Source organism: Vidua macroura, chromosome 18 (genome assembly GCF_024509145.1).
Source record: "Vidua macroura isolate BioBank_ID:100142 chromosome 18, ASM2450914v1, whole genome shotgun sequence".
NCBI classification, from domain to species: Eukaryota; Metazoa; Chordata; class Aves; order Passeriformes; family Viduidae; genus Vidua; species Vidua macroura.
The window spans coordinates 3,330,923-3,353,918 of NC_071588.1; the positions used below are offsets into that span (position 1 = coordinate 3,330,923).

Below are 22,996 nucleotides of genomic sequence, written 5' to 3' on the forward strand. Positions count from 1 at the left end.
CAATTAGCAGTGTAATACCAATGGGACGGCATCGCTCTGTGTGTGTGTATAAACAGCATAATGAGACTGATACAAGTTGCTGTAGAAAGATCAGTGAAGTGCTGTTGAACAGCTTCCTTCTTTACATCATCCTCGGCATCAATTTGAATAATAATGTAGGCCCTTAAGAAGCGCTCCTTTCAGAAGCAATGTTTTTTAAACAGAGATCGCTGTTGTGTACCCAGAGCTTCTGTGATTGTGCAATTAGCACCAACAGCAAGGTGTGCATTAGGGAGAAGTTAATGAAGGAGTCCAGCAGTAGCACACCAGAGCTCGCAGGTCTGTGACAAATTTCCTGCAGAGCTTCACCTCCCATGTAACTCATTTAGCCTTTATGCTCATGTACTTCCATGGATCTCTGTCGGAGCTGAGCCTCCGCTGCTCAAAAGCAGCCCAGTTCCATGGATATTGCTGGAATTAGTTAAAGCAGCTGAGAAACTGTATAACCACTGGGGAAACAAACCCAAAATCTGCTAATTATGGATTTATGCTTCGTGTAAAACAGGGGACTTCATCACCCATTACCCATGTTCAAGGTCTGTCACAGCAACTGGTGCAAGGATAGGATGGGTGTTTTTCACTGCCCTGTACAAAAATGCAAAGTGCTTTGACGTTTGTAAAAGCCCTGGATTTTAGGACTGGATTTTACTTTGTGGTAAAATGTAACTGTGCTCTTGATGCTGCTAGACCGCATTGGTTTATCATAGAATCACGAGAATCAATTTGGTTGGAAAAGATCTCTGGGATCCAACCTTTGATCGGTCACCGCCTTGTCAACTAAACCATAGCACCAAGTGCCACATCCAGTCTTTCCCTAAAGGGCAGGCGATTCCACCGCCTCCCTGGGCAGCTCTTGATGACCCTTTAGAGTGGAGGCGAGCTGAAATCGGATAAACTTTTAAGTTCTGGGGTACCTTACGGCCTGAGCTGGGTGGAAGTGGAGAAAGACCGTTGTCTTGTGCTCGCTCCAGCGAACACTCGAGGAAAAACAGCGACGGGAACTCTGGAAGCCCCGCGCGCGCGGGGCCGGCGGCCGCCTCCGGGTTCTGCCCCGCGCGGGCTCCTTCCCGCACCGGGTACCTCCTCCGCAGGTCCCCGCCGGGGGCAGCTCGCCGTCCCCGCGGTGTCCCCTCAGCCCCGACAGCCGCCCGGGGGTCGGACCCGCTCCCCTCCCTCCCTCACGCCCCGGCCGCTCTTCCCGCCACCCGCCGTCCCCTCACGGCGCCCGCCCCTCCCCTCCCCGCCGGCCCCGCGCGTGCGCGGAGCGCGGGCCCCGCCGGGCGGGCGGGCGGAGCCGAGCGGAGCCGCCGAGCGCAGCCGTGCCGAGCCCCGCGCAGCCCCGGCATTGTGCGGGCGGGCGCCCCGACACACGGACCGAGCCGCCGGCCGCGCCGAGCGCCGCGTTCCCCGCCGAGCCCGCCGCCCCCCAGCAGCATGTCGGGCCGGTCGGTGCGGGCCGAGACCCGGAGCCGGGCGAAGGATGATATCAAGCGGGTGATGGCGGCCATCGAGAAAGTGCGCAAATGGTGAGCGGGCCGCGCCGCGCCGGGACCCCGCGCCCGCGTCCCCCCGCGCCCCGCACCGGCCCCGCGCGGCTCCGGGGCTCGCCGGCGGCCGCGGGGGGCGGGGAGCCGGCGGCACCCAGCAGCCATTTCGCTCCGGCGAGTCACATGAAGGCGGCGGCGGCGTGTGAGGGCGAGAGGCGGCTCCATTGTGCGGCCGAGCCCCCTCCCCGCCGCCCCCCGCCGCTTCCCGCGGACCCCGGCCCGCCGCCCCTCGCCGCGGGTCCCGGGCCGGGCGCCTCGGGCATGGGCGGGCGGCGGGGTCGGGCCGGGCGCCTCCCGCCGCCGGCCCCCACAAAGGGCCCGAGGAGCGGGCCCGGGGTGGCTCCGCCGCCCGCTCTTCTGGGTGGAAATAGTGCTCGGAGAAGTGTTCTGGAAAAAAAGAAAACACGTTAAGAATGCCCCTCTGAAGCTCCCGAGAGTTTATTTTTTTGTCGTTGCCTGTTTATGTATTGATTTCGCCTCCCAAGTTCCCGGGGTTTGCGCGTAAAAGCGCAGCAAACCCGAGCGCGATCGTCCCCCACCGACGCTCCGGGAGAGAGCGCGAACTGCCCCTGGAACCTCTCTTAAATCAAAAAATCAAAGGTTATACCCCGTGTGAAATAAGTCCCTTTTGTTAGGCCTTCAACGCGTTTTGGCATTTCCCCGCTTTTGTCTTTTTTTCCCCTGCTTTTGTTAGAAAAGCCCACACGAGGTGTTTAAACAATACAGTGCAGCGGTCGCGCCGTGCTCTGCATGGTCGGGCCGGGGATTTGGGATGGCATAAAGAGCAGTGCCGGTGTGACTCAAGAGTGAATCTTTCTTCCAGCAAGTTGCCTGACTGTTCAGCCGTCTCTGTGCATGTATCTTAAAATACTTTCTTTAAACATTTGGAATCCACGGGGAAATCCCTTGCGTTATTGTTACTGTGCATCATTCAGCCGGTTTGCAGCTTTGAAATCAAGGGGACACTTCTATTGTCCTCCTCAGCTAACGCTTTGTTTTCGTTAAAAAAAAAAGGACCAGAGATAGAGTTGAACGTGTTCGTGTTAGAGTGAAATGGATTGTTAAGTTTTAAATGGCCTTGAGCACACGAATGGGCCCGGTGGCGTGAGCCGGACAAAGAATCGGGACGTGTGTCCAGGAGCGCCGGGCAGGGGATGGGGATTTCAAAGAATCCAGCCTTTGTGTAGGGAGCCGCAGCAGCCCCAGCTCCGCAGCTCGGGTGCTTTCAGGAACTCTCTTCTACTCGGGTGTTGTTTTTAAGTGCAGTTTGCTGACTGCTGGGCCGGCTTTGGAAGGTCAGAACAATGTGCAGCGGTGTGACAGGACTTTTGTTCCAGCCGGAGCGTGGTTGGATGTGTGGGACTGTTCTGTCTTTAGGTATTTCATTCATGAGCGCAGCACGCTCCCTTTGAATCCTGGTTTGTGGAATTCAGAGAGGAGTAGAGACAGAAGCTTGGCCATTCAACAAAATACCTAATTTATTTTTTTTTCTTGGCAAAGACTCTCTGCCATCATGCCAGTTGCTATGGCTCTTTCTGTAAAACAGAAATCTTATGGTATAAATAGATTTCTCTACATTTTAACCTTCACGATAGACAACTTGCTGTAGAGGGTTCCTGTACAGTCATGCAGTGTTTCTGTTGATTATTGTCAGAAGTATTGATGTGACTTTTTATGCGTGCACGTCACAAGTATTTACATAAAGCAATTTTCTTATTTTTAAAGGAATCGTAATTTGAAGGTGAATCTCATGGTTACCCCCCTCCACCTGCAGTCAAATACAGTGGGAAATTAGCTAGAGAGATTCTGTGTTTTGTGGTTTCAGTGTTTTGAGAAGACTTGGCTTGTTAAATTGAACTTTCCACACTAGCAATTCCTGCATCTTCAGAAGAGCCACATCGGCAATTTCCAAGTGTGCAGTTTCATTTGCATAATAGGAGCAATTTGTTGCCATCCACAGCTCTTCTGTGGAAATGCAGCCACTGAAAATTAAAATACCTTGCGTCCAACATTTCCTAGAAGAGAGTTTTGTGAGACTTGTGTGCTCGGAGCAGCGCGTGCCAGGGATGGGCAGGCAGGCAGACGGGGCTGGGAGCTCATCCGAGCGGAGGGTGGCTTTATCCAAGGCATTATCCACCTGTGCAGGTGTGCAGCACCTTGCTGTGCTTGGTGCTCCTGAATCCCTGTGCTGCCACAGGGATGTGAATGTGCCTGCTGGAAGGCAGCTTCCATCAGGGCGGACTTTGTTCCTCAGAAAGTCAGCCAGCGCTTGGATGCAGGTCCCCTGTCTTCCTGTCTGTTCACAGAGCGCGTGGCACTTCTGGTTATTGCTGGAACTTAGTAGTAAACAGTGAAGTTGTTACGTTTTTATCGTGAGATTACTGTAACCTTATCTCCTTTGTTTAAACCACGCTCATGAATGAGCATCTGTTTTGGAAAACACGCAGCACGTGGCTTACAGAATACATGGTTGCCTTGTGTTTGTGTGGCAGAAATGTTAAATTTCCACAGTAAGTGAACAGTTCTACCTTTCTTTAACAGTACTTAAAATTCTTCTGTCAGTCTTCTAAAAAATCCTCTGAGATTATTTTGTCTCAATGAATGGTACAGGATTGGTTTTTTGTCTTTAAAGGTTGATGGGTACATGTAGATTCAAAGTGGGTTCTCGAGAGGGGCAAAAACTATTGTGCCCTCAACCAGCACTAGAAAAATACTGAAGACACTCTTGGTTTTTGTCAAAGTCTGATTTATTACATGAGGGAAAATACAGACATCTACTGAGAGACAAGGAATGAGAAGGAGGAAAGCATAAGTGGTAGGATGTCTTGGGAGGCAGGGAAATAATTTGCAGGGGTATATAGCACTGCTGGACTTTAGGACAGCTGTGCAAACATGTAAGGATGGAGGTCTGGAATACCTGGTGGGGATAGGTAAGCCTGACTTTAGAGAATGCACCAGGAATCAGAAATCCCACTGTGTTCACTTCCCTCTGAATTGCAGTATTTCTCAGGAGTCCTTTGACCTTTTTCTGACCCATCAAAGCCTTGATCTGTGGGGAGTGATAACACCTTAGGAAGAAGAGGTGAACCTGGACAACTGGTGAAAGTACCTGGAGAAAGCTGAGGGGGAAAGTCCCCACAGGCTGTTTTACCTGGTGCCCTTGGCTGGGATCCTGAGCTGTGGCTATTTAGGATTTCTAGGCAGTGCTGCTGTAGCTTTTCTGTTCACTGTCTCCATTCAGACTTGCTAAAATGCTTTTGTGTGGTATGTAATGCTCTGAGATTGAGTTTCTGCAGGTTTCGCTGCTCATGCCTCCTTCTTCAAATAGGCTTTCGCTCTGAAAAGGAGTCATGACACAGAACTCCTTAACATGATGTCTTTGGAAAAAGGCTGTTTGCTACTCCCAGATTGCCTCCCTGCTTTAGCCAGTCTGTGTTGTGTTTTCTCCTAAGACTGTAGTTCAAGTAGTGGTGGTTGAAGTAAAAACACCCAGTGTATGTGCAGGAATGCACTAAAGTTCTGTAGTGGCCCAAACACGCTGTTGCCATGCTTGAATTATGATACCTTTCTTTTTCCTGGCTTATTATTATTTCTTTGTGAGCCAGGATATGCTCTCTGCCTTCAGTGGAAGCTGAAGGTAGAGTTTTGTCATGTGTGAGCTGTGGTTCTCTCTGCTGTGAGCAAGGTGCTTGTGGCCACGTGGAACCAAGCAGGGCTTGCTTTAAGCCATGTGTACACTACAGGGGACACCCCAAACGTGCTGTGCTTAGATAAACCCAGAGGGAAGGTGTCTGTGACCACATGTCCTTGTCCAGTCTCTCTACATGGCATTTTATTGTATTTGCAGCCTGTTCAATAAACACCATGTGTGTTTGGGGCTCCTTCACGTTAGTCACTAGACAAACATCTACTCAGCAGTAGGCGTGCTCGGAAAAGCAAGCCTACGCTTCAAAAAATCAGTTTTTGTGCATCTGACAGCACTTTTTGTGTATAATAATGGCATATTCTTTCCCATCCCCTTTCTCTTTTGCTTGATCCCACAGGGAGGTCATAATTCTGTGATTTTCACCAAACTCTGTTGCAATGCAAGTGAGTGTGATGTGATAAATTCAGCATTATGACGTCACTTCGTGATCACCAGCAGAAGATGGGGTATGTGGGAGCAAATCTGTGTGTAAATGCAGATCACTGTGATGAATGGTAGTCATGGGAAAAGGCCAGACAAGTGGGAAAGCCTTTCCTTGAGTGATATATTGGCAGTAAAGGCTTTCTGTGTCTCTGCCATCAAATGTTTCTGGCACTCACTGCTGCTGCAGAAGCTGCCTTGACACTTTCTGTATAAGTGTAATATACACTGCTGTGTTTGCTCACCCGTATATTACTTTTACACGTGGAATCTGATGTTCATCTGTGGAGCTTTAGTGTTATTAAACAAAGTATAGATATATTTGAAAGTCTTGGGTTATTTAGAATGGGGAATTGAGTATATAATGATGTAAGTTCTGAGATATTAGTATGCCTCAGGCATAAGCACTGAAGAAGTGTTGATACTAATGGTTACCCTTTGTACCCTTGGCTGTCCTTTAAATGCTGTGCAGATATAGTTCAGAATTTAAAAATGCTTTTACACAATTTTAGATAAATGTAAGGGTTTGTTTCTGTTGCACTGATTAGTTTCTGAATTTACTATAACTAAAATATTGAAGATACTTCTCAGTGTGGAAGATTAAAAGAAAAAATATTATTATATATATTTCAGTTTTGCCATTTTCTGTTGTTGTTACTCCTGAGTCATTCATGGAGAAACAGGAGAGCTTTGAAAACAGGCAAAATGGGTTTTTTTGTAAAACTGTGGAGTTTATCAGCTAGACATGGACAAGTAAAGTTGATAATTGCCACATTTTTAGCCTGATAAAGTGTCAGGTTGATGGTGTTCCATTAGCCATCTTTTCCAATCCAACAGTCAACACAGAGACCAACCTACAGAGAGTAGCAGGGGATGGTGCAATAACAGATATTGCTCAGTCATCACTTATCAAAGGTGGAACTGAATGATGGGGGTGGAATTCTGGTCAGGATCTTGAGGTGGGTGGGTGCAGCAGACAGGTGAAGGAAAACAGGTGAAGAAACTATTTAAGGTTTCACAACAGACTGAGCACAAGAGTTCATGAGTTCCTCATTCCTATCCCAGCACTGGGCCAGTGAGGATCTTCTGTGATTTGTGCAGCATTTCCCAAACTCGCTGCCATGGGCAGCATCAGTAAATTGTCAGTTCTCACTGAGTGAAAAGGAAAGTCCCTGATCAGCAGGTTGGGATGGTGTCTTTGCACAAAAGATTAAAAAGTGAGTGTTCAGAGTAGAAGTGGGTTTGGGGGTTTTTGTTTGCTTGTTTGGATTTTGGGTTTTGTTTCGAAATGGTAAGGCAGTAAGTATTACAGATAATATTCTAAGCTTAATTTGCAATAAATGTCATAAATCTTGAAATTATTTTACCCTGTTGATCTTAAATGTCTGAAAGTCATTGCATTTCTTTGTTAACAAATTTGTGTTTGTGCTGCCAATGCTTTTATTACGTTTTAGAGGAGGTTGTCTTCTTTTTTTCTTATTAATACTTTCATGGTCTTAAACTGTCAATACTGTAAATCCTTACACAAGTAAAATATTTGCATAATAGCACTGTGATGTTGGGTTTTTTGCCATAAGTGTTTGCAGGACTGGGATGTTGGTGTACTTCCATCACAAAATATTCTTATTCCCATTGTTGTCTGAATTACTGTGTATTGAAATCAGTTAAAAATCCCTAGAGCTGAGGGTTATCAAAACTTAAAGTGGTAAGAAGCTCAGAAGAGTTAAAATGTCAGGGCTAACTTTAATACTAGAAGGAAAAAGTTACTAATATAGGTTTCCTCCTGTGTTCTACAGTCTGTCCAGTGAAGATGCTGTGTGAGGCTGCTTTGAGATGCTAACAGGTATCTTGAACTTTTGGTTTTCCAGTGCAGCATCTCTAAGTAATATTTTGCTGTAGGAAAAGACTAAAATCTTGATTTTTTAAAAAAAGCATTTATTCACCTCTCCCCACACCCAAAACAAAACCCCAGCTGGTTTTATTTCCATTATTTCAAAGGTTTTCTTAAGTAGAAATAAATCTAGTTTGTCTTTTATCCTTAAAAAAACCCAAATTATATCATGATCATCTCGTCACAATTAAGTATGCTCTCATTATTGACATGCCCTCATCTCCACTGTCATTTTTATCGCATGTAGAGCTCCAAATTAGAGTGAAATTGGATTTTGACATATTTAGCCGCCTAGTGTACCCAAATGGCTGTGTCTAAACACATTGAGGGAACACTGCTCCACGAAGAGCAGTGGGAAAGAAAGTAATTTGAAATAGTTTTGGACTTCAATTAAAATATCATGGACAGGGCCAAAATGTATCAAATACATTTATATACAGTTTAGTTTTGCTTTTGTTCTTAATTAAACAGGAAAATGCCTCTTCTAAAGGGAAAATACAAGATTGGCTTTAGTAGCTAAAACAAATAGGAGGATTTGTGACATTTGTACAGTGTGGCTGCTTTTGATTCTGGAGGCCCTTTCTAAAAATGGAGCTATCACATAAATATAAATATATATATTTGGAGTCACATCCAGCTTCTCCCATCCTGCAAAGAACATTTTTTATTTTTTTTAATCTATAACTGGATCCCAAATCTATTATTTAAATGTATTTATGGGGGAAAAAAAAAGCCTGAGATCTCATGCCAAATTAATTTCAGATGTTCCTGAATATTTAATGGAATCGGTCTTTGTTGTTAACTTTTAATCGATCCATTTGCAGAGCTGCATTGCAAACCCAGGAACCAGCAGTGGTAATCTGTGACCTGAAAACTGATCCCAGAAACGTGATGAAATTTCTCTGGCATTGTGGACCCTCTTTAAATCCCTGATGTGCAGAGCTCAAGGAGTGCATCCCTCAGCCTCAGCATCCCTCTCCACCCCAGCCCTGGGAGCCCCGAGGCAGAGCCACCCTGCAGCCACATGTCCTTCAGCTTTTGTCAGTGTCACCATGCAGGGCTGGCAGGGTCTGCACGCAGCACCCCAGGCTGTGCTTTCCCCTCTCTCTAGGCTCAGCCTCGCCTTTCCCCAGAGCTGGGCTCTCCAGAGTCTGCATTCTGCACCGCGGCACTGATTGCTCCCGGTGAGGCTGTTGTTCCTGCAGCTGGAATTGCAGAGCTGTCTGCCAGGGGTGTGGAGTGAGCATTAAATTGCCAGCAGCAAATTTCTGCACCCCCCCCCCCCACCCCCCAAATATACCTCAGATGGTCAAAATGCATTTAGATCTCTAATCCCATTAAACAGCTTCATGACAATCAAAACACACCGGTCTGTCTAAACCCTCTTCTGCTGTCTAGAAACTTAAGTGAAAATTGTAGGCATTAAATCTGCATTTTCAATTGCTGTTCTTCTTAACTTTATCTTTAATCCAGATCTTATTACTGCTACTGCAGTTACTCACCCAGTCAAGTAACAGCCCTGAGAAATCTGGAGGTTAGCAGTGCTCTAGCAAGTTGTGAAATGCAAAGAACAATTTGCACAATGCAGTGCTAAAGACGATGTAATAGAGATCATCCTACTTAATAGCCTGTTTAAATTCTTGACAACTTACAATAGTAGATCACTCTCTTCTGAATCTGAGGTTTAACTTCTCCTGCATTGTAATTTTGTAGGGAGAAGAAGTGGGTGACAGTTGGCGACACATCCCTAAGGATTTACAAATGGGTACCAGTAACAGAGCCTAAAGTGGATGATGTAAGTATCCTGCAGTATCTTGCTTTTTCCAGATGTAGATGCTCCTGTTTAGGCAAAGTCAAAAGAAATACTCTTTGATTTTCATTGAGCCTTTAAGCTAAGACTGGTGTGGATCTTGGAAGCTCCAGGGGGATGTTGATCTCTACAGCAAGTGATGTTGATGGGTGAATGTGTGACAGTCTCCCTGGAGTCAGCTGGGATCAGTTCTCAGATAACTGTTAAACATGCAGCTGAAACTGAGTTTGAAACCTTTAACTAACTGGGAGGCAGGGAGGGAAAGTTATGACATGGATTATTTTTCCCCTCTTTGCGCCTGGTGATTTAAAGAAAGCAGCTGGTTTGGAACAGGGCAAAGAACATATTCTATGTGTACATCACTGCTGGTTTTTGCTCAGAACCAGGTGGAAAACACTTGACACGAGTGTAGGAATACCCTGTGGAGCTGGGATCACTTGTATTAAGATGTCCTGCCAAATAACACAGCAGCACATGCTTCTGTTGTCACGTGTGTTTTCTCTTGATAAATGTTCTGTCTGTGCATCCTGTTTATGTTGTGTGCAGTGTTTGTGTGGCGTAAAAATAAGTATAAAAATCAAAGTTGATAGGACTTAAAAATTGGTTTTTAAAATTGATTGTTGCTCTCCTCTTATAAATTGTAATATTGTGATAGAGAGAACACTAACCCATGATACCACAGTAAATTAATGACTCAATAGAAAACATATCCTAAGTTTGGCACTCTTTCCTTGGGCTGTCATGTACTTTTACTTTACCTGAAACATGAGTGAAGACCTATTTGGAAAAAAACTTCTATATTAATAGATGTGTGAAATGGTGGTTTTTCAGACAAGACAGTGTCATGACCTTGTCTTACTCAGACTCCAAATTTAAGACCTTTTTTTTTTATTAGGATTGCTTTTACTGAGTTTTTTTTTTTTCTGTGCTTTGGTTGTCCCACAGATTTTAGGGACTGTCAGAGTTGTGGTAAACCTCAAGGGTTCTTCCAGTGCTTGGGCAGCATCTTTCTGAAGTTCCCCCTTGGGAATTGGGAAACCTGTCCATTCTTTCTACTTGTCAAGTGTTTGGTCTTGATTTTATTATTTATAGTACATAGTGGGGGAAAATTGTGCTATCTGTGTGAGAGGGAGTGCAGGGTTTAGGATATTTAGGCTCAGGGCTTCTGGCAGTTGTTTCCCTGCTGTTCAGCTGTGCCTGCAGGATGGGTGCTGTGGGACTTGGAAACAGAATTTCTAAGTGAGCTTCTGGAGGAATTTTCAAGGTCGCTGCTACCCAAAGTCAGGTTCTCTATTATGAAGAATGGGTTTATATAATGGTTTCTATGGTCAGAGTTTAATTGTGTTTTCTAAGCCATCATCTCTTGGTTGAGGCTCCAGATTTGCTGAAACTGGGACACTTGTTTAAGACCAGTTATGCTGGTGTCCTACAGTCATGTTCTTCTTATTTCAAGTAGAGGCTGTTGTGCAGCTGCAGTTTCAGTTCAAGCTGTTTCAGGCTTGATGTTGGCAAGGTTTCTGTCCTGCAGCTCTGGAAGTTCTCACAAATCACACAAGCACGTAGATTTTAACAGTAAGTACCAGATAGGGATAATTTTGTCTATTAAAATCTGTTGTGGACATCTTTTTATATCAAATTTCATCCACTCTGAAGGACCAGACAGTATATTTGCTTTTCACTAAAATAGGAGAGTGGTGCCTTCCCTTATTTCAAATGGAAGTTGTCTTTGATTTTGGTGAACAGAAATTAAATTACTTCTCCCCCCCTCACGTGTTGCTCCTTAGACACTTTGACATTTCTCTGCACTACAATTAGCTTGGCTCTTCCTCCTCCTGGTTGTGGAAGGCTGTTCTGGAACCTCACCACTCTGATGGTTAAACCTCTTTAAAAAACATCTGTCAGCTTAAATTGCTCACAGTCACTTTCAGTTTCTTTTGTGGCAAAAGTGTTCTTCTTACCTTTAAAAAACAACAAAACCAGACCTGAGAGAGATCATATCATGACCCCTCTGACCCCCTTTCATTTTGCAAAGGTAAAGAAGTCCATGTGCTCTCACCTCTGTTTCCAGAGCATCAGCGAGTAAAATCTGGCTTCTCTAAGTAAAAATGCAGTTTAAAAATAAGCTTAATAATCTGTTTAAAATATAGAGAAAAGTCCCTCCAGATATCACTTGTTGAATTTCTTCTGCAGTCTTAGACAGTATTTGATTGTAGTTCAGTTCCTTCCCTCACTGGAGGACGGTCTCTGTCCAAAAGGGTGGGCTGAGAGCATTCTTCCTGGAGTCAGGCTTTGAATTGTCTCCTCCGCAGCAGGATCTCCAAAAGCAGTGCAGCTGGCTCTTTTTCCTGTGAGACTGATTACATCACCTCCTCATTGCAAATGCTGCATCCCTTAGCAGGCACAGATTCCCCACGTGATGGATGCCACGGTCCCTTCCTTTGTTTTCATCCTTGTGGGCTGGGAGCAGGTTGGGACCCACAGCTCACGCAGGGCTGTCGTGCTTGTGCTCTTTGGTTTAGTTCAAATCTGATTTTTCTTAATCCATCTTTCAGTTTTAATGAAGAAACAGCACTAGTTGTAGAGGAGGAAGAGGTTTCAGTTGAGATTGTGAGCTGTTCTTACAGAAGTGCTGAGTGGGGAAGGTTTTCCACAGCAATGTGGATTTCTCTGCATGGCTGTAGTCTCATTTGAGTGTGGTGCCTTTTGTTTTTCAGAAAAATAAGAATAAGAAAAAGGGCAAAGATGAAAAATGTGGCTCTGAAGTGACCACTCCAGAGAACAGCTCCTCCCCAGGGATGATGGACATGCATGGTGAGTGGGAGAAGGTCAGACCCAATTCCCCTCTTACACTGCTGTGAAAGTGTAAACCAACAACCTCAGATTCTCCACTGCTCTGATGTATGGACTTGAATCAAAATGGAAAACACCATCAGATACTCACTTGGTACCTTGGACTTTTCTTCTGTGGATGTACTAACAGTTGTTTAAATGTCATTTATATATGGGCTATGTGTGTAAGGGAAAAAAATTGTTAGTGGAGTTAAATATGAAAATAAAATTAGAAATATCTACCATTCAAAGCACTGCACTCAGGTGCAGTAATACCTCAACAGAGTTTGCTGCTTGAAGAACCAAAAATCTCCCAAAGGCTCAGTGGGACCTACTGTAATTTAGGCAGGTTTTGTACTTATTAACTCTCCTACTGATTAAGGTCAAGAGAATTCTGCAAGAGCCAAGAAAGCAAGCTCTGGTTCTGTGGTGCCTTCCTTCTGCTGCAGCTTGATGAAATTAACTGCTCAAGAAAACAATTTTTGTTTGCCAGTCATGCACTATGAGGTCAATTTTATTTCACTTTAATTTTTTTCTAAATGTGACTTTTGAGTGTTAGCCTGGTGTTTATTACAGAGCAGCTTGCACAGCTCAGTTCTGCTTCAGGTTTTTACCTTCTGGGTGTTTGGATAACAATTATGGCTGAGAACACAGCACTGTTTGAGCTGATAAGAGAGGATCACTTTTTAGTGGGTTGTAAATTTTTAATTTCAGTTTTATTTGCATTTGTGCTGCCTCATGGTTGCTTTTTGCAGTGCTGTCAGCAAGTGTGGTCTTGCAGTATAAGGAATGAGCAGGGGTTTTGCAGATCTGGATTCATTTTTCGTCTATTTAAAACCTTTTCACTTTTGCCTTGGTCAGATAATTTAATTTTTTTAAGTCTTGATTCTCCCTCCATGAGGTGAATGTACTACTTGCTTTTTTATCACTTATCACCTGTCGTTTTAACTCTCCTATTTCACACTGTACAATTTTGTGATAAACTTAATCTGAATTGATTTCAGGCTGCTCTGGAGAGAGGTGGTCCCAGCAGCAGCTCTGTGTTCCTGAAGTCCTTTGGATTTAATAGTTGTACAGATGCAGAGGGAGATGGATTGACTTGTATTCTAGTAATTTAATTCATAATATTTTGCAGGATTAGTTTTCTTTAAGGAGCAGGAACTTCCCTCTTGGTTATCCAGGGATGTTAGTCTGGCTTAAAGGAAGTTGCACTCCAGTGCAATGTGTAAAATAACAGCTGAGCTACTTAAACCACTGTCACAGGGAGAGGGCACAGGCAGAATATTTCCTGTTAACTACAGATCTGTGCTGCAGAAGATTACTGTAATCCAAGTCTTTGAGGACTAGAGAATATTCTGGACAATTATCACTTAGAAACTGTTGGGACTGGATGTTACATTTCACCTTGAAGGGGTTTTGGGTTGGTGTGTTTTTTTTTTTTTTTTGACCTTCAGGACTCAATTCAAAAATACCTGCTTATCTGAACATTGGAGTGATGGGTATTTGGAAATCTGCAGCATGAACTTACTTAGCCCTGTGTTATATGAGACTGCCACTTTGGTTGATCTGGTTTACTCATTACAAAATTCTGGGTTCTTTTGCATCAGATCTGAGTAAAACACTCACTGTTTTAATGTATAAAATTAAAATTAGATTTTTAGTAACTGCTTGAAAACTCCTTAGGCTGGTGTGGAAAAAAATTGGATGTGAGTCTAAATGATTGGACTTGATCCCTAATGAGCTAAATTATATAATGTGTTATCAGGGAATAATATAGAAGAATTAAAGTATACTTTGTATCTTGTCAAATCAAACTTTGTTGGTTTTCACTCTTCTGTTTACAGATGACAATAGCAACCAGAGTTCAATAGCTGATGCTTCTCCAATAAAACAGGAAAACAGCAGTAATTCCAGTCCAGCACCAGAGCAGAACTTGGCAACACAAGCAGACAGCACTGAAGTCAAGTCTGACGAAACTCAGGCAGAGGCAAAGGAGCAGCCTGGTTCAGAAGGTGAGCTGGGAGGGCCATTTGAAAGCCAAACAAAAAAAGTTATCCTTTAGGGTGTTATTTATTTGCTTATCCACTTTAAGAACTGGAAAATAATAATTTGAAAGAAATGGTTTCTGAATTCTCAGCATCTATGTGAAAATGGGCCACAATTTCTCTGACCTGCTGGTGATCTTTCATACGACTGGAAAGGTCACACTGACATTCAGGAGTCTTTTCAGAGAGGAACAAACAAAATACTGGTTATTGTTCTCAAATCTCAGTCTTGAAAGAAGAAATAATTTAAAATTATCTTTGAAATGACTGCTACCATGTAATCACACAAGTCTTGGAAGGTTTGTGTAGCTCTCTGGAAGTTGATGACTTAGTGTGACAGTAAAATAGGGGTGAGATGCTTTGAAATTACTTTTTTAATTGTGTAAACCATAATGCAAGCTTTCTTATCTCTTAACCCTGCTTGCTACTTATTCAAAAGTTAGCTCTGAGTTCTGTCCTAATTTTCTGAAAGCATTACAAGATTTTATTGCAGTTGTGGACAGATTAAAAATACATGTGGGTTAAGGGATTGTTCTGACCCTCACTCTTTAAATGGTATTTTGGGTAATTGAAACATGCTCTGTATTTATATTCTTGGGAAGATAACTTTCTTTGTCCTATTGTAACAGATAAAAGATGTCCTTAACACCATTCTAATGATTCGGTTGCGGAATTCTTCCCATACCAAAGCAATTAAATTACGCCCTCCTGATTTAGTTCTTCACTCAGTAGATCCACTGACCAATTTAAATTTAGAACTTCTATCTTGGTAATGCCAGAGTGGTTAAATATGTTAAGTGTTGTCATTGTTAACTGGGGTTAAAATTTGACAACAGATCCATCACCAAATTGGAATAAATCAGAGCAAATAATACCTCCACTTGCATATTTGGCCACAGTAAACAGTAAGGATTTACTCCTTGGTCTAATATTGTCTGAACCTGCTTACATGAACCTGTTACATAGCATGCATGTTCCCCTGGTTAAATTTAGGTTCAGGGAAAATCATACCAAGTCCTCTGGATTAGTTCCAGAGCCAGGTATTGTAGAATGAAAGGGAGACATAATGGCAAAAAATATCTGTTATTAATACAAGGGTTTTCAGTTGGTTAAATGCTGTGTTAAACAATTTACTAAACATTTATCTATCTTCTTGTGATCAGTCAGAGCCCTGCAATTGGGACATTATTCAGCTGGACAGGGTTAATGACCTTGCCTGTCTATCTCATTTTACTCCACTGAAATGAGGGAGGTTCCTGTAAGCCACTTTGTGTGGTCAGAAATGCTTAATGAGGAATCCTTAAATAAAACAGGTGGATTCAAAGCATTCTGCTGTGTGAACAAGTCCTGCAGGCAATGGAATAGCTTGAGGCTTGGTGGTTTAAGGTATGGATCCCCTTGCCCAAAGGTCAGCAGCAGGCTGAGTGTTTCATCAGGAGCAGCTGGAAGAGAACAGCGGTGATGAGCTGGGGCTGGCTTTGTCACAGGGAGATGGGAGCATGGCCAAGTGCTCCTCAGCTCAGTAGGGGCTGAGAGATACTCAGCAAAAATCAAAACTCACATTTCTCTGGATCCTTGGGACTTGTTACTTTATCAGCATGAAGATGCTTTTCTGGTGAGACATGGACAGAAAGAGGATTCTGCCTGAGTTCACTGAATGTGGTCTTTGAGATGCTCGTGATGAGCATCACTTTGTCTTGAATTTAGAAATGCTTATGATGCTTTTTATACAGTACACCACAAAAATATCCATTACTCATTGGTTATGGCATCTTTATTAACCAAAACTGTCCAACAATTTTGTTTGATCTTGCATTTTTCTTCATATGGAATAAATTCATATAATCTTTGGGTCAGGGATCTAGGAATACATTTTACATGCCCCTGTCCCCTGTTTAAATAAATGGGTGCTTTAACCTCGAACCTTCTGTAAGTCTTGTTTTGAGAGAGAAAAGGGTTTAAAAAACAACTGACCAACAAAAAACCCAAAACCCAGTGAAAGCTGGAAGCAAGTAACAGCTGTAATAGGCTGGAGGAATTCTTCACACCTTTCCACCAGAATTAAAAATTTAGTTGTTAAGCTAGTTAGCTGAATTTCTAAATTGTATCTCAAATATTTTATCAAGGAAAAAAAAAAAGGATTTTAAATATATGGCTGAATTTTGATTCAGGTAACTTTATTCTCTCTGTTTAGCCACAGCTTTTTAGATCCATTAGTTGTAACACTTCAGCCTTTTGCTTCTGGTTTGAAGGAATTCCCTTGCAGTCCAGACTGGTTTGCTGAGGGCTCAGAAATCCTCTTTGAGGCTGTGCAGGAGCTTGGCTCCCTCTAGGGTCTGATCCCAGGGTCTGTGCTCCGGCAGCAGGAAGGAAAAGGAAAAGCTCAGGCAGCAGCTGGGTTGTGATCCTGGAGTTTGAGCTTAATTCATCATATTCATACACTTGTTGTGTGTGTTTCATAGTGGTTACAGTGTGGGTGAAATGGATGTGCTGGGGATGTTGCTGATGGGAAGACATCCTGGAAACCTCCTGCTGAAAGCTTTCATCTGTTTGTTTAAAATTATTTCTTGCCATTTCAGATACCTCTGATGAACAGAATTCACAGTCTTCAATGGAGAATTCCATGAATAGTTCAGAGAAAGCAGAAATTCAGTCCTCTGGAGAAAATGATTTAATTACAGAGGCATCTAAAAACTCTCAGGTAACTTTAAGTGCAAATGCCTGATTGCATGGATTTTGGAAGAGTTTATTTTTACTTAAAAGCAAATACAAGGAGGACAGTTGTGTATTTCCATTAATTTCCAAAGTGAGGACAGTAAAGCAGCTGTAGAGTATTAAATGTGCCTGTTCCTGGTTTTGTGGTCCAGGTGGCTGGCTGCTTGAATCTCCCAGAGTTGGAACAGTAAAACCATATTGGTCTGATGGATTTCTTGGTTTCTTAAACCAGACCATGTTTTTAAGTGAATATTAACATTTTACATTAATAAATTGCTTGGAACAAACCTACTGGACCCTTTGAGCACCATTCAGAAGTAGAACACCTTCTATAAAGGTAAATGTTTATGGCAGTTAGGAGAGTTAATTTGTGGATGCTTGGGTGTTTGTTTACTCACTGAAACACTGCAAAATTCTGGGTGGGTGGGAGGAAGAAATTATCCTTGCAGTTGTGCCCTTCTCAGGGCAGGACAAGGGCAGATCCTCAAGCAGAGCCCTGCTCCTCTGGTTTTCCTGTGGGTCCTCAGTTTCAGTGCACCCTCCATTGAGGCTGTTCCTTGGAATATTCTCTGTGGGTTTTAGCCTGGAACTAGAATTTTGCTCCTTGTAGATGACAACAAGTGCAAAGATGCTGAGGTAAGATGTAAGTAGAGGAGTGATTTAAGGCGGCTCTGAGAAATGTTCTGGCATCCAGGGATGCTTTGTCTGGGACACATCACACGCTGGGGAATTGGTGGGTGCTGTTTGTTTGATGTTTGTGGTGCCTGAATTGATAAGCAATGATAACGTGGCTGTTTTTCTTTTCCTCCTCATTAAGGACTCTGAAGGAGTGCCACCTTCTAAAAAGATGAAAGTAGAGGCTTCCCAACAAAATGTTGAAGAGATTTAGACTATAGATTTTTCTGGTCAGTTTTTATGTAAGGTACATCAGTGGGCTTAATTATAGAACAACCTTACTTAAGCATCTTCTCTTGGATGAGGACAGAACTCCTAACTTTTCAAGTTACCAAGCAAAAATCCAAGAAAGCCTAATAAAGGTTTAACTTCTCAGACACTGAAAACTTTTTCCTGTGAAACAAACATTGAGAACTTTTAAGTTACTGTCTCTGAATTGGTTGGAGTAAACAACTCAGGAGGGGTCTACGCACTGTTTCTAAAGTCAAAATTACAATTATGTTGCTGCTGTATTTTTTTTTTTTTTTCATTTCTCTATTTAACATTGTAAGATATTTAAGGATGGTACAGGTCAGGTATTAGCTTTCATGTGAAGTTCATTGTTCTGGCGTGATGTCTGCTTTTGTTTTGTGCCTTGTGTTCTGAAAACAGTGCTAACTTTTAAAAGTTGTTTTGCAACTGTCTCCTTTGCAAAGTGGCCTATGTTTGCATAATGCCATGTAGTAAGGCTTTTTTTTTTCTTTTTTTTTTGTTTGGGGTTTTTGTTTTGTTTTTAAGTTTTAAATCCCTGGTGCTTAAATTTTTAAACAACTACAAATCAGGAAGCCATTTTCACTCTTGGAGTCCAAGGAGAAAAAGGAGCTTGATGTTTTATTTTAGCAGCTATAGTGGAGATCTTTTATTGAATGCATGGCATTCGCAACTGTAAATTTGGTCTTCTAAATACTTAACTTCATCAGAAGTTAACATGATCTGTTTACCATTTATAGTCCAGATCTGAATAGATATTATAACACAGGCACTTAAAATACTTACGTATTAGGTCCAGATCTCTGTACTGGGTACAACTTGCTTTACAGGAAAGTTCCACTATGTACATAAATAGGATCAAAGGGATTGATGCACAGTGAGTTTGTTTTCAATTGGTCTTTTTTGATATCATGTTTTCACTGAACTGGATTTCATTGTACTGTTTCATTATGAGATGTTTACTTCTATGTTCCAGGAAGATACTGTATTGGGAGGGGGTTTTCCTTATTCTCTTTCAGCAAGTCTTGTAAATAAGCCTTGTTGTTTCCATAGTCCAGTTCCTAACTCCAGTTAGGAATGTTCCTTCTCTTCCAATTAACGTTGAAGTGTGCTTATGCTAAACTAATGGAAAGGCACAAGGTAGGTGCAGCTCCCCTCAAACTCCTGGCAAGCAGAAGTGTGGAACCATCTGCATCAGGTCACGAGGGTCTGGTCTTCCAGTGGTATTTGTACTTCCAGGGAATAAACCCTGATCTCCCACTTCCATGCACACACATCCATCCATGTGTCCATCCGTGCTGCTGGATCGGGCCCTTGCTCTGTCTTCTCCTGGTGTGGGAGATGGAACTTGCAATCTGAAATGCGATCTCACAGCTCTGGAAATGGTTGCGTGTAGTTTGTAAGCTGAAAAACTGTAAATACTTTTTTAGACAAGAAAAAAAAAAAAAAAAAAAAAAAAGTTGCTTCCAGTTGATAACGTTTTTTCATAAATTAGGTTTCTGAAGCTTATATAGGTCTGAATTCTCCAATAGTGAAAATGGCTTGCACTTAGACTACTGCATTACGTTTGCAATTACCACTTTATTAGGAAAAAGAATGAGGAACTGGGGGGAGGGAAAAGGGGAGGGAGGAGTGGGGAGCCAATACTGACCTTCAGTAAGATGTTTGTAGGATTGAACCCCAAATAACCTATGACACTCAACTTTTCCTTTACGTTGAAATAAAACATTTTGGATTTTAACTGAATAAAATTTGATTGCAAATTATTCATGAAAACAGCGTGCTCCCTAATAAGATTTTGGGATTTCTGGTCTGATCATGAAGTCCATTAACATTCTGAAAATAAGGAAATGAGGAGCCAAAAACTGAATTTGCACAATATATGCAATGAAACGGTAGAATTCTCTCTTGAATTGTGTGTATGCCTAAAATGTGGATAACTGGTCCATGCTGATTGATTTGTATGTATATTACATTCAGATTTAAGTGATATTTTGTGAGAAGTTCTATTGATATATTAAATGGGCAAATCTAGAAAGATTCAAACTTTTAAATATTTTTGATTTACTAACTTTTCATTATTCTTAATGCTAAAACAAAACAAATTGATGCCACCTTTGACAAGTAGTCGTGTTTACTAATCCCTCTCTTCAGGTGCATCGCAGCAAGTTTTTAATTTTCATTTTGTAGATGTTTCCAAGGGAGTAAATAGACTTTTCATTTAGGAACTAATTCCTGTACTTTAGGAAGAAATAAAATATATAAATAGCACTAAAAATACCTCAAATTTTTCACTAGATAGAAACATTTATTGGCATTATTGACATCAACAGGTTTAATTATAAACTTCCTTTTCTCTCCTGTGGCTTCTGCTCAGAACTGTTCATTGTTCTGTGGCTAATGAGACAAGGCATCATAACCATCTTCCTAGAGGCTTTATTTCCGAGGTAGAAATCCTTCATTTACAGCTTCTACAGAAAGCATTCAGATCTTTTATTTTAACCAGAGATTCTAATGACAACAGACAACTGAACAAGCAGATAGATTTGGGTTCCTTAGACCTGTTATTGTCAGTCTCTGAGGGAAGAGACTTTGACATTATCTGGTATGAAGAAATCCAAAATAGTGTATAAGACTGTTATTAGTCTTTTTTTGAAGTGCCTGATAACATTTATGGGCCAACGGATGTGATTGAACACATTTTAATGCCAGAAAGTACAGATGGGACCAAACCAGAACATGGAATTCAAATCCACTGAGGTTTGAAACCAGATCTAAATCCAGCTTTTTTTGGCTTGGACCTATCTCTACCCAAAACTTGTTTTATGAACTCACTGTAAAAGGGTTTATTGAAAGCATTGAGAGGTGGAGCAGGAGGAGAGATGTACTTTTTTTCAAGATGACTGAAAGTTCTCATACAGCTGATGTTTTAGAAATAGTGCAAATATCAAGAAGTGCTTCCTTGCTACAATGCTGAATGTTGGAGCTTCAGTTACAAATAAATAAAAAAAATTAACAAAAAATATGAAAAAAAAAAAAAAAGAAACTAGAAGCAAGCAAGTAATTTAGCTGAGTTTTTGGAACATGTGGGAAGGCCTTCCGGATAATCGATTTACTCAGCCAAACATTTTATAGCAGAACTATTCCTTGGAATTTTTATGCTTGGGAAAGTAGTTGTTAAACATTCCAAAAAGTGCTGGCACTTAGAAAACAACAACAAAAAATAAAATCAACAAGGCAGTATATAATATCGGTTTTGGGTGGCTATCTTCATAAGCATTGTCATGTTTTGGAATGTTCTTTATCTCTAAGGGCCTGTTAGAAGGTGTAAAGAATTTTGTTTTCTTCAATACCTAATCGTTTTCCATCTTATGATTTGTGTGTGTGTGTTGTACAGCAGTATAATTTTTCACTTATTTATTCCATCGGTAGTTATGGTTTGTACAATGTACAATGGTTTCATTTCAAAATAAAATAAAAAATCACAACATGAATGCTGTGTGAATAATTTTTATCAAGAAGCTTAATCTCAGTTTGGTTCGTTTTGTTGGTTTTTTTTTTTTTTTTGTTGGTTTTTTTTTTTAATTTGCAATAAATTCCTGTTTTTATAAATGGTATATTTAAATGTGCATTCTCTGCTGTTGTCTCGTTTGGTAACTCATAAAATGATCCACCTTTGAGAAGTCCAAAGGTGTCTTGATAATTGTGTGGTGGGGCAGGGGCAGGTGATGGTTGTAAGAACAACAAACAGATATGACCAGTGTAATTACAGCAATCTGCAGAATAATTTGGTAATTTAAGATAATTCATTTACCAAATTCCTCCTTTGGTGCTCGGTTAATGTGTTGTGGTACCTTAAATTGGAGGGGGTAGGGAAGGCAGGGTGTGGAAACGTGCTTCAGTTTGGAAACGAGCTCGAGTGCAATGCTTGCAAGGGTAAAACTCCCGAAGAGTTTTGGAAAGATTCTTTACATTCAAGATGGATATAAAGTGTCCAGCTTATTTTTAGTGTTCAGTGTGCTCTGTCCCAAGGTGGCCTGCAGTTCCACAGGCAGCTGGACTGCTCTGCTGGCTCTGGCTCCCAGCGGGGCGAGCCCCAGCCTGCTCCCACCTTGACTTGTTTCCTCCCTCACATTTACCAGGGTGCTCATAACATCCTTACGAGCCCCTTTAAACTCACTAACCTGGGAAGGAAACTGGTTTAGTTTGGTTTTTTTCCCCTTCTCCAGATTAGTGAATTAAACCAGGAGGCACGTATCAAGGAGTTCCATACGGGGTGGAACTGGAGAGAGAGGAAAGGACAAGTAGAAGCAAGGCTGTAACTCAAGATGGGTCCCAGAAGGAAAGGCCTCTGAACAGGTAAGGCTTGTGCCAGGGAGTGAGCAGTGGCAGCCTGGAGCAGGCCACGGCTGGAGGTTGTCCCTGTGGTTTCCTGGGAGCAGGATGGGAGTGGGGCACGGCTGGGCTGGACTCCTGCACTCAGCCCTGGCCCAGGCTGTGAGTAAGATCCCTTGAGCTCTTTCCCTCATCAGTGTGGGAATGCTTATCTTCCTGTCTGTAGATTCGGGAGGATAATCTCACCACTAAGTGGTGTGGAATACACTGTGGGCATTGAACAGCTCGGATGTCTCTATTCACAGTGTGTATTACAGTCGAATTCCTCCTGTGCTAAAAGCTTATTTAAAGGAATTGATGTTGTTCCTTGAAGGAACATCATCAGAAGCAGGTGGCCTGTGTTTCACCTTGAACTGTGGAATGATGAAAAACAGTAAGAAAATACATATTCAAAAGATGCTGTGGCCTCTCTTTCCCTATGCCTCCTGGAATTCTTTGCTGTGGAGCAGGAAATCGCTGGCAGTCTTGAACTGTTACTGATCACCTAAATGCTCATCTTAAAAGGGCAAACCAAGAGGTCTGTCTCTAAAATAAGTGGATTTATTTTAAGGAATGTCTTTTTCCTTCCATCTGGCCAAGGAGAAAACCCTGAACTTGTGTCCCAGCAGCTTAAAGCTGCTGCCCTTTCTTTAAATGATGGTGTACTCCTAACTCTTCCTAGAAAATTGCACTGCA

The 22,996-nt window shown here is 42.2% G+C and overlaps 1 protein-coding gene across 3 annotated transcripts; it reads left to right on the top strand.

The window, feature by feature from the left end:
* Positions 1–1,377: 1,377 nt before the first annotated feature.
* BCL7A (BAF chromatin remodeling complex subunit BCL7A) lies at positions 1,378–21,420 on the top strand. 3 transcript variants are annotated; one of them, XM_053994110.1, is made up of 8 exons: positions 1,481–1,565; positions 7,509–7,555; positions 8,715–8,787; positions 9,317–9,398; positions 12,128–12,224; positions 14,087–14,254; positions 16,867–16,988; positions 17,820–21,420. In XM_053994110.1, exons 2-8 carry the CDS (start codon positions 7,546–7,548, stop codon positions 17,889–17,891), a joined length of 624 nt encoding a protein of 207 aa, XP_053850085.1. In that variant the 5' UTR covers positions 1,481–1,565; positions 7,509–7,545; the 3' UTR covers positions 17,892–21,420. The 3 variants fall into 3 exon arrangements, 2 of the variants coding, with proteins under 2 accessions (XP_053850084.1, XP_053850085.1); XR_008439921.1 differs by lacking the exons at positions 7,509–7,555; positions 8,715–8,787 and adding an exon at positions 17,155–17,339 and having other exon boundaries at positions 1,378–1,565; positions 17,820–17,901; XM_053994109.1 differs by lacking the exons at positions 7,509–7,555; positions 8,715–8,787 and having other exon boundaries at positions 1,378–1,565.
* The last annotated feature ends 1,576 nt before the right edge of the window (positions 21,421–22,996 follow it).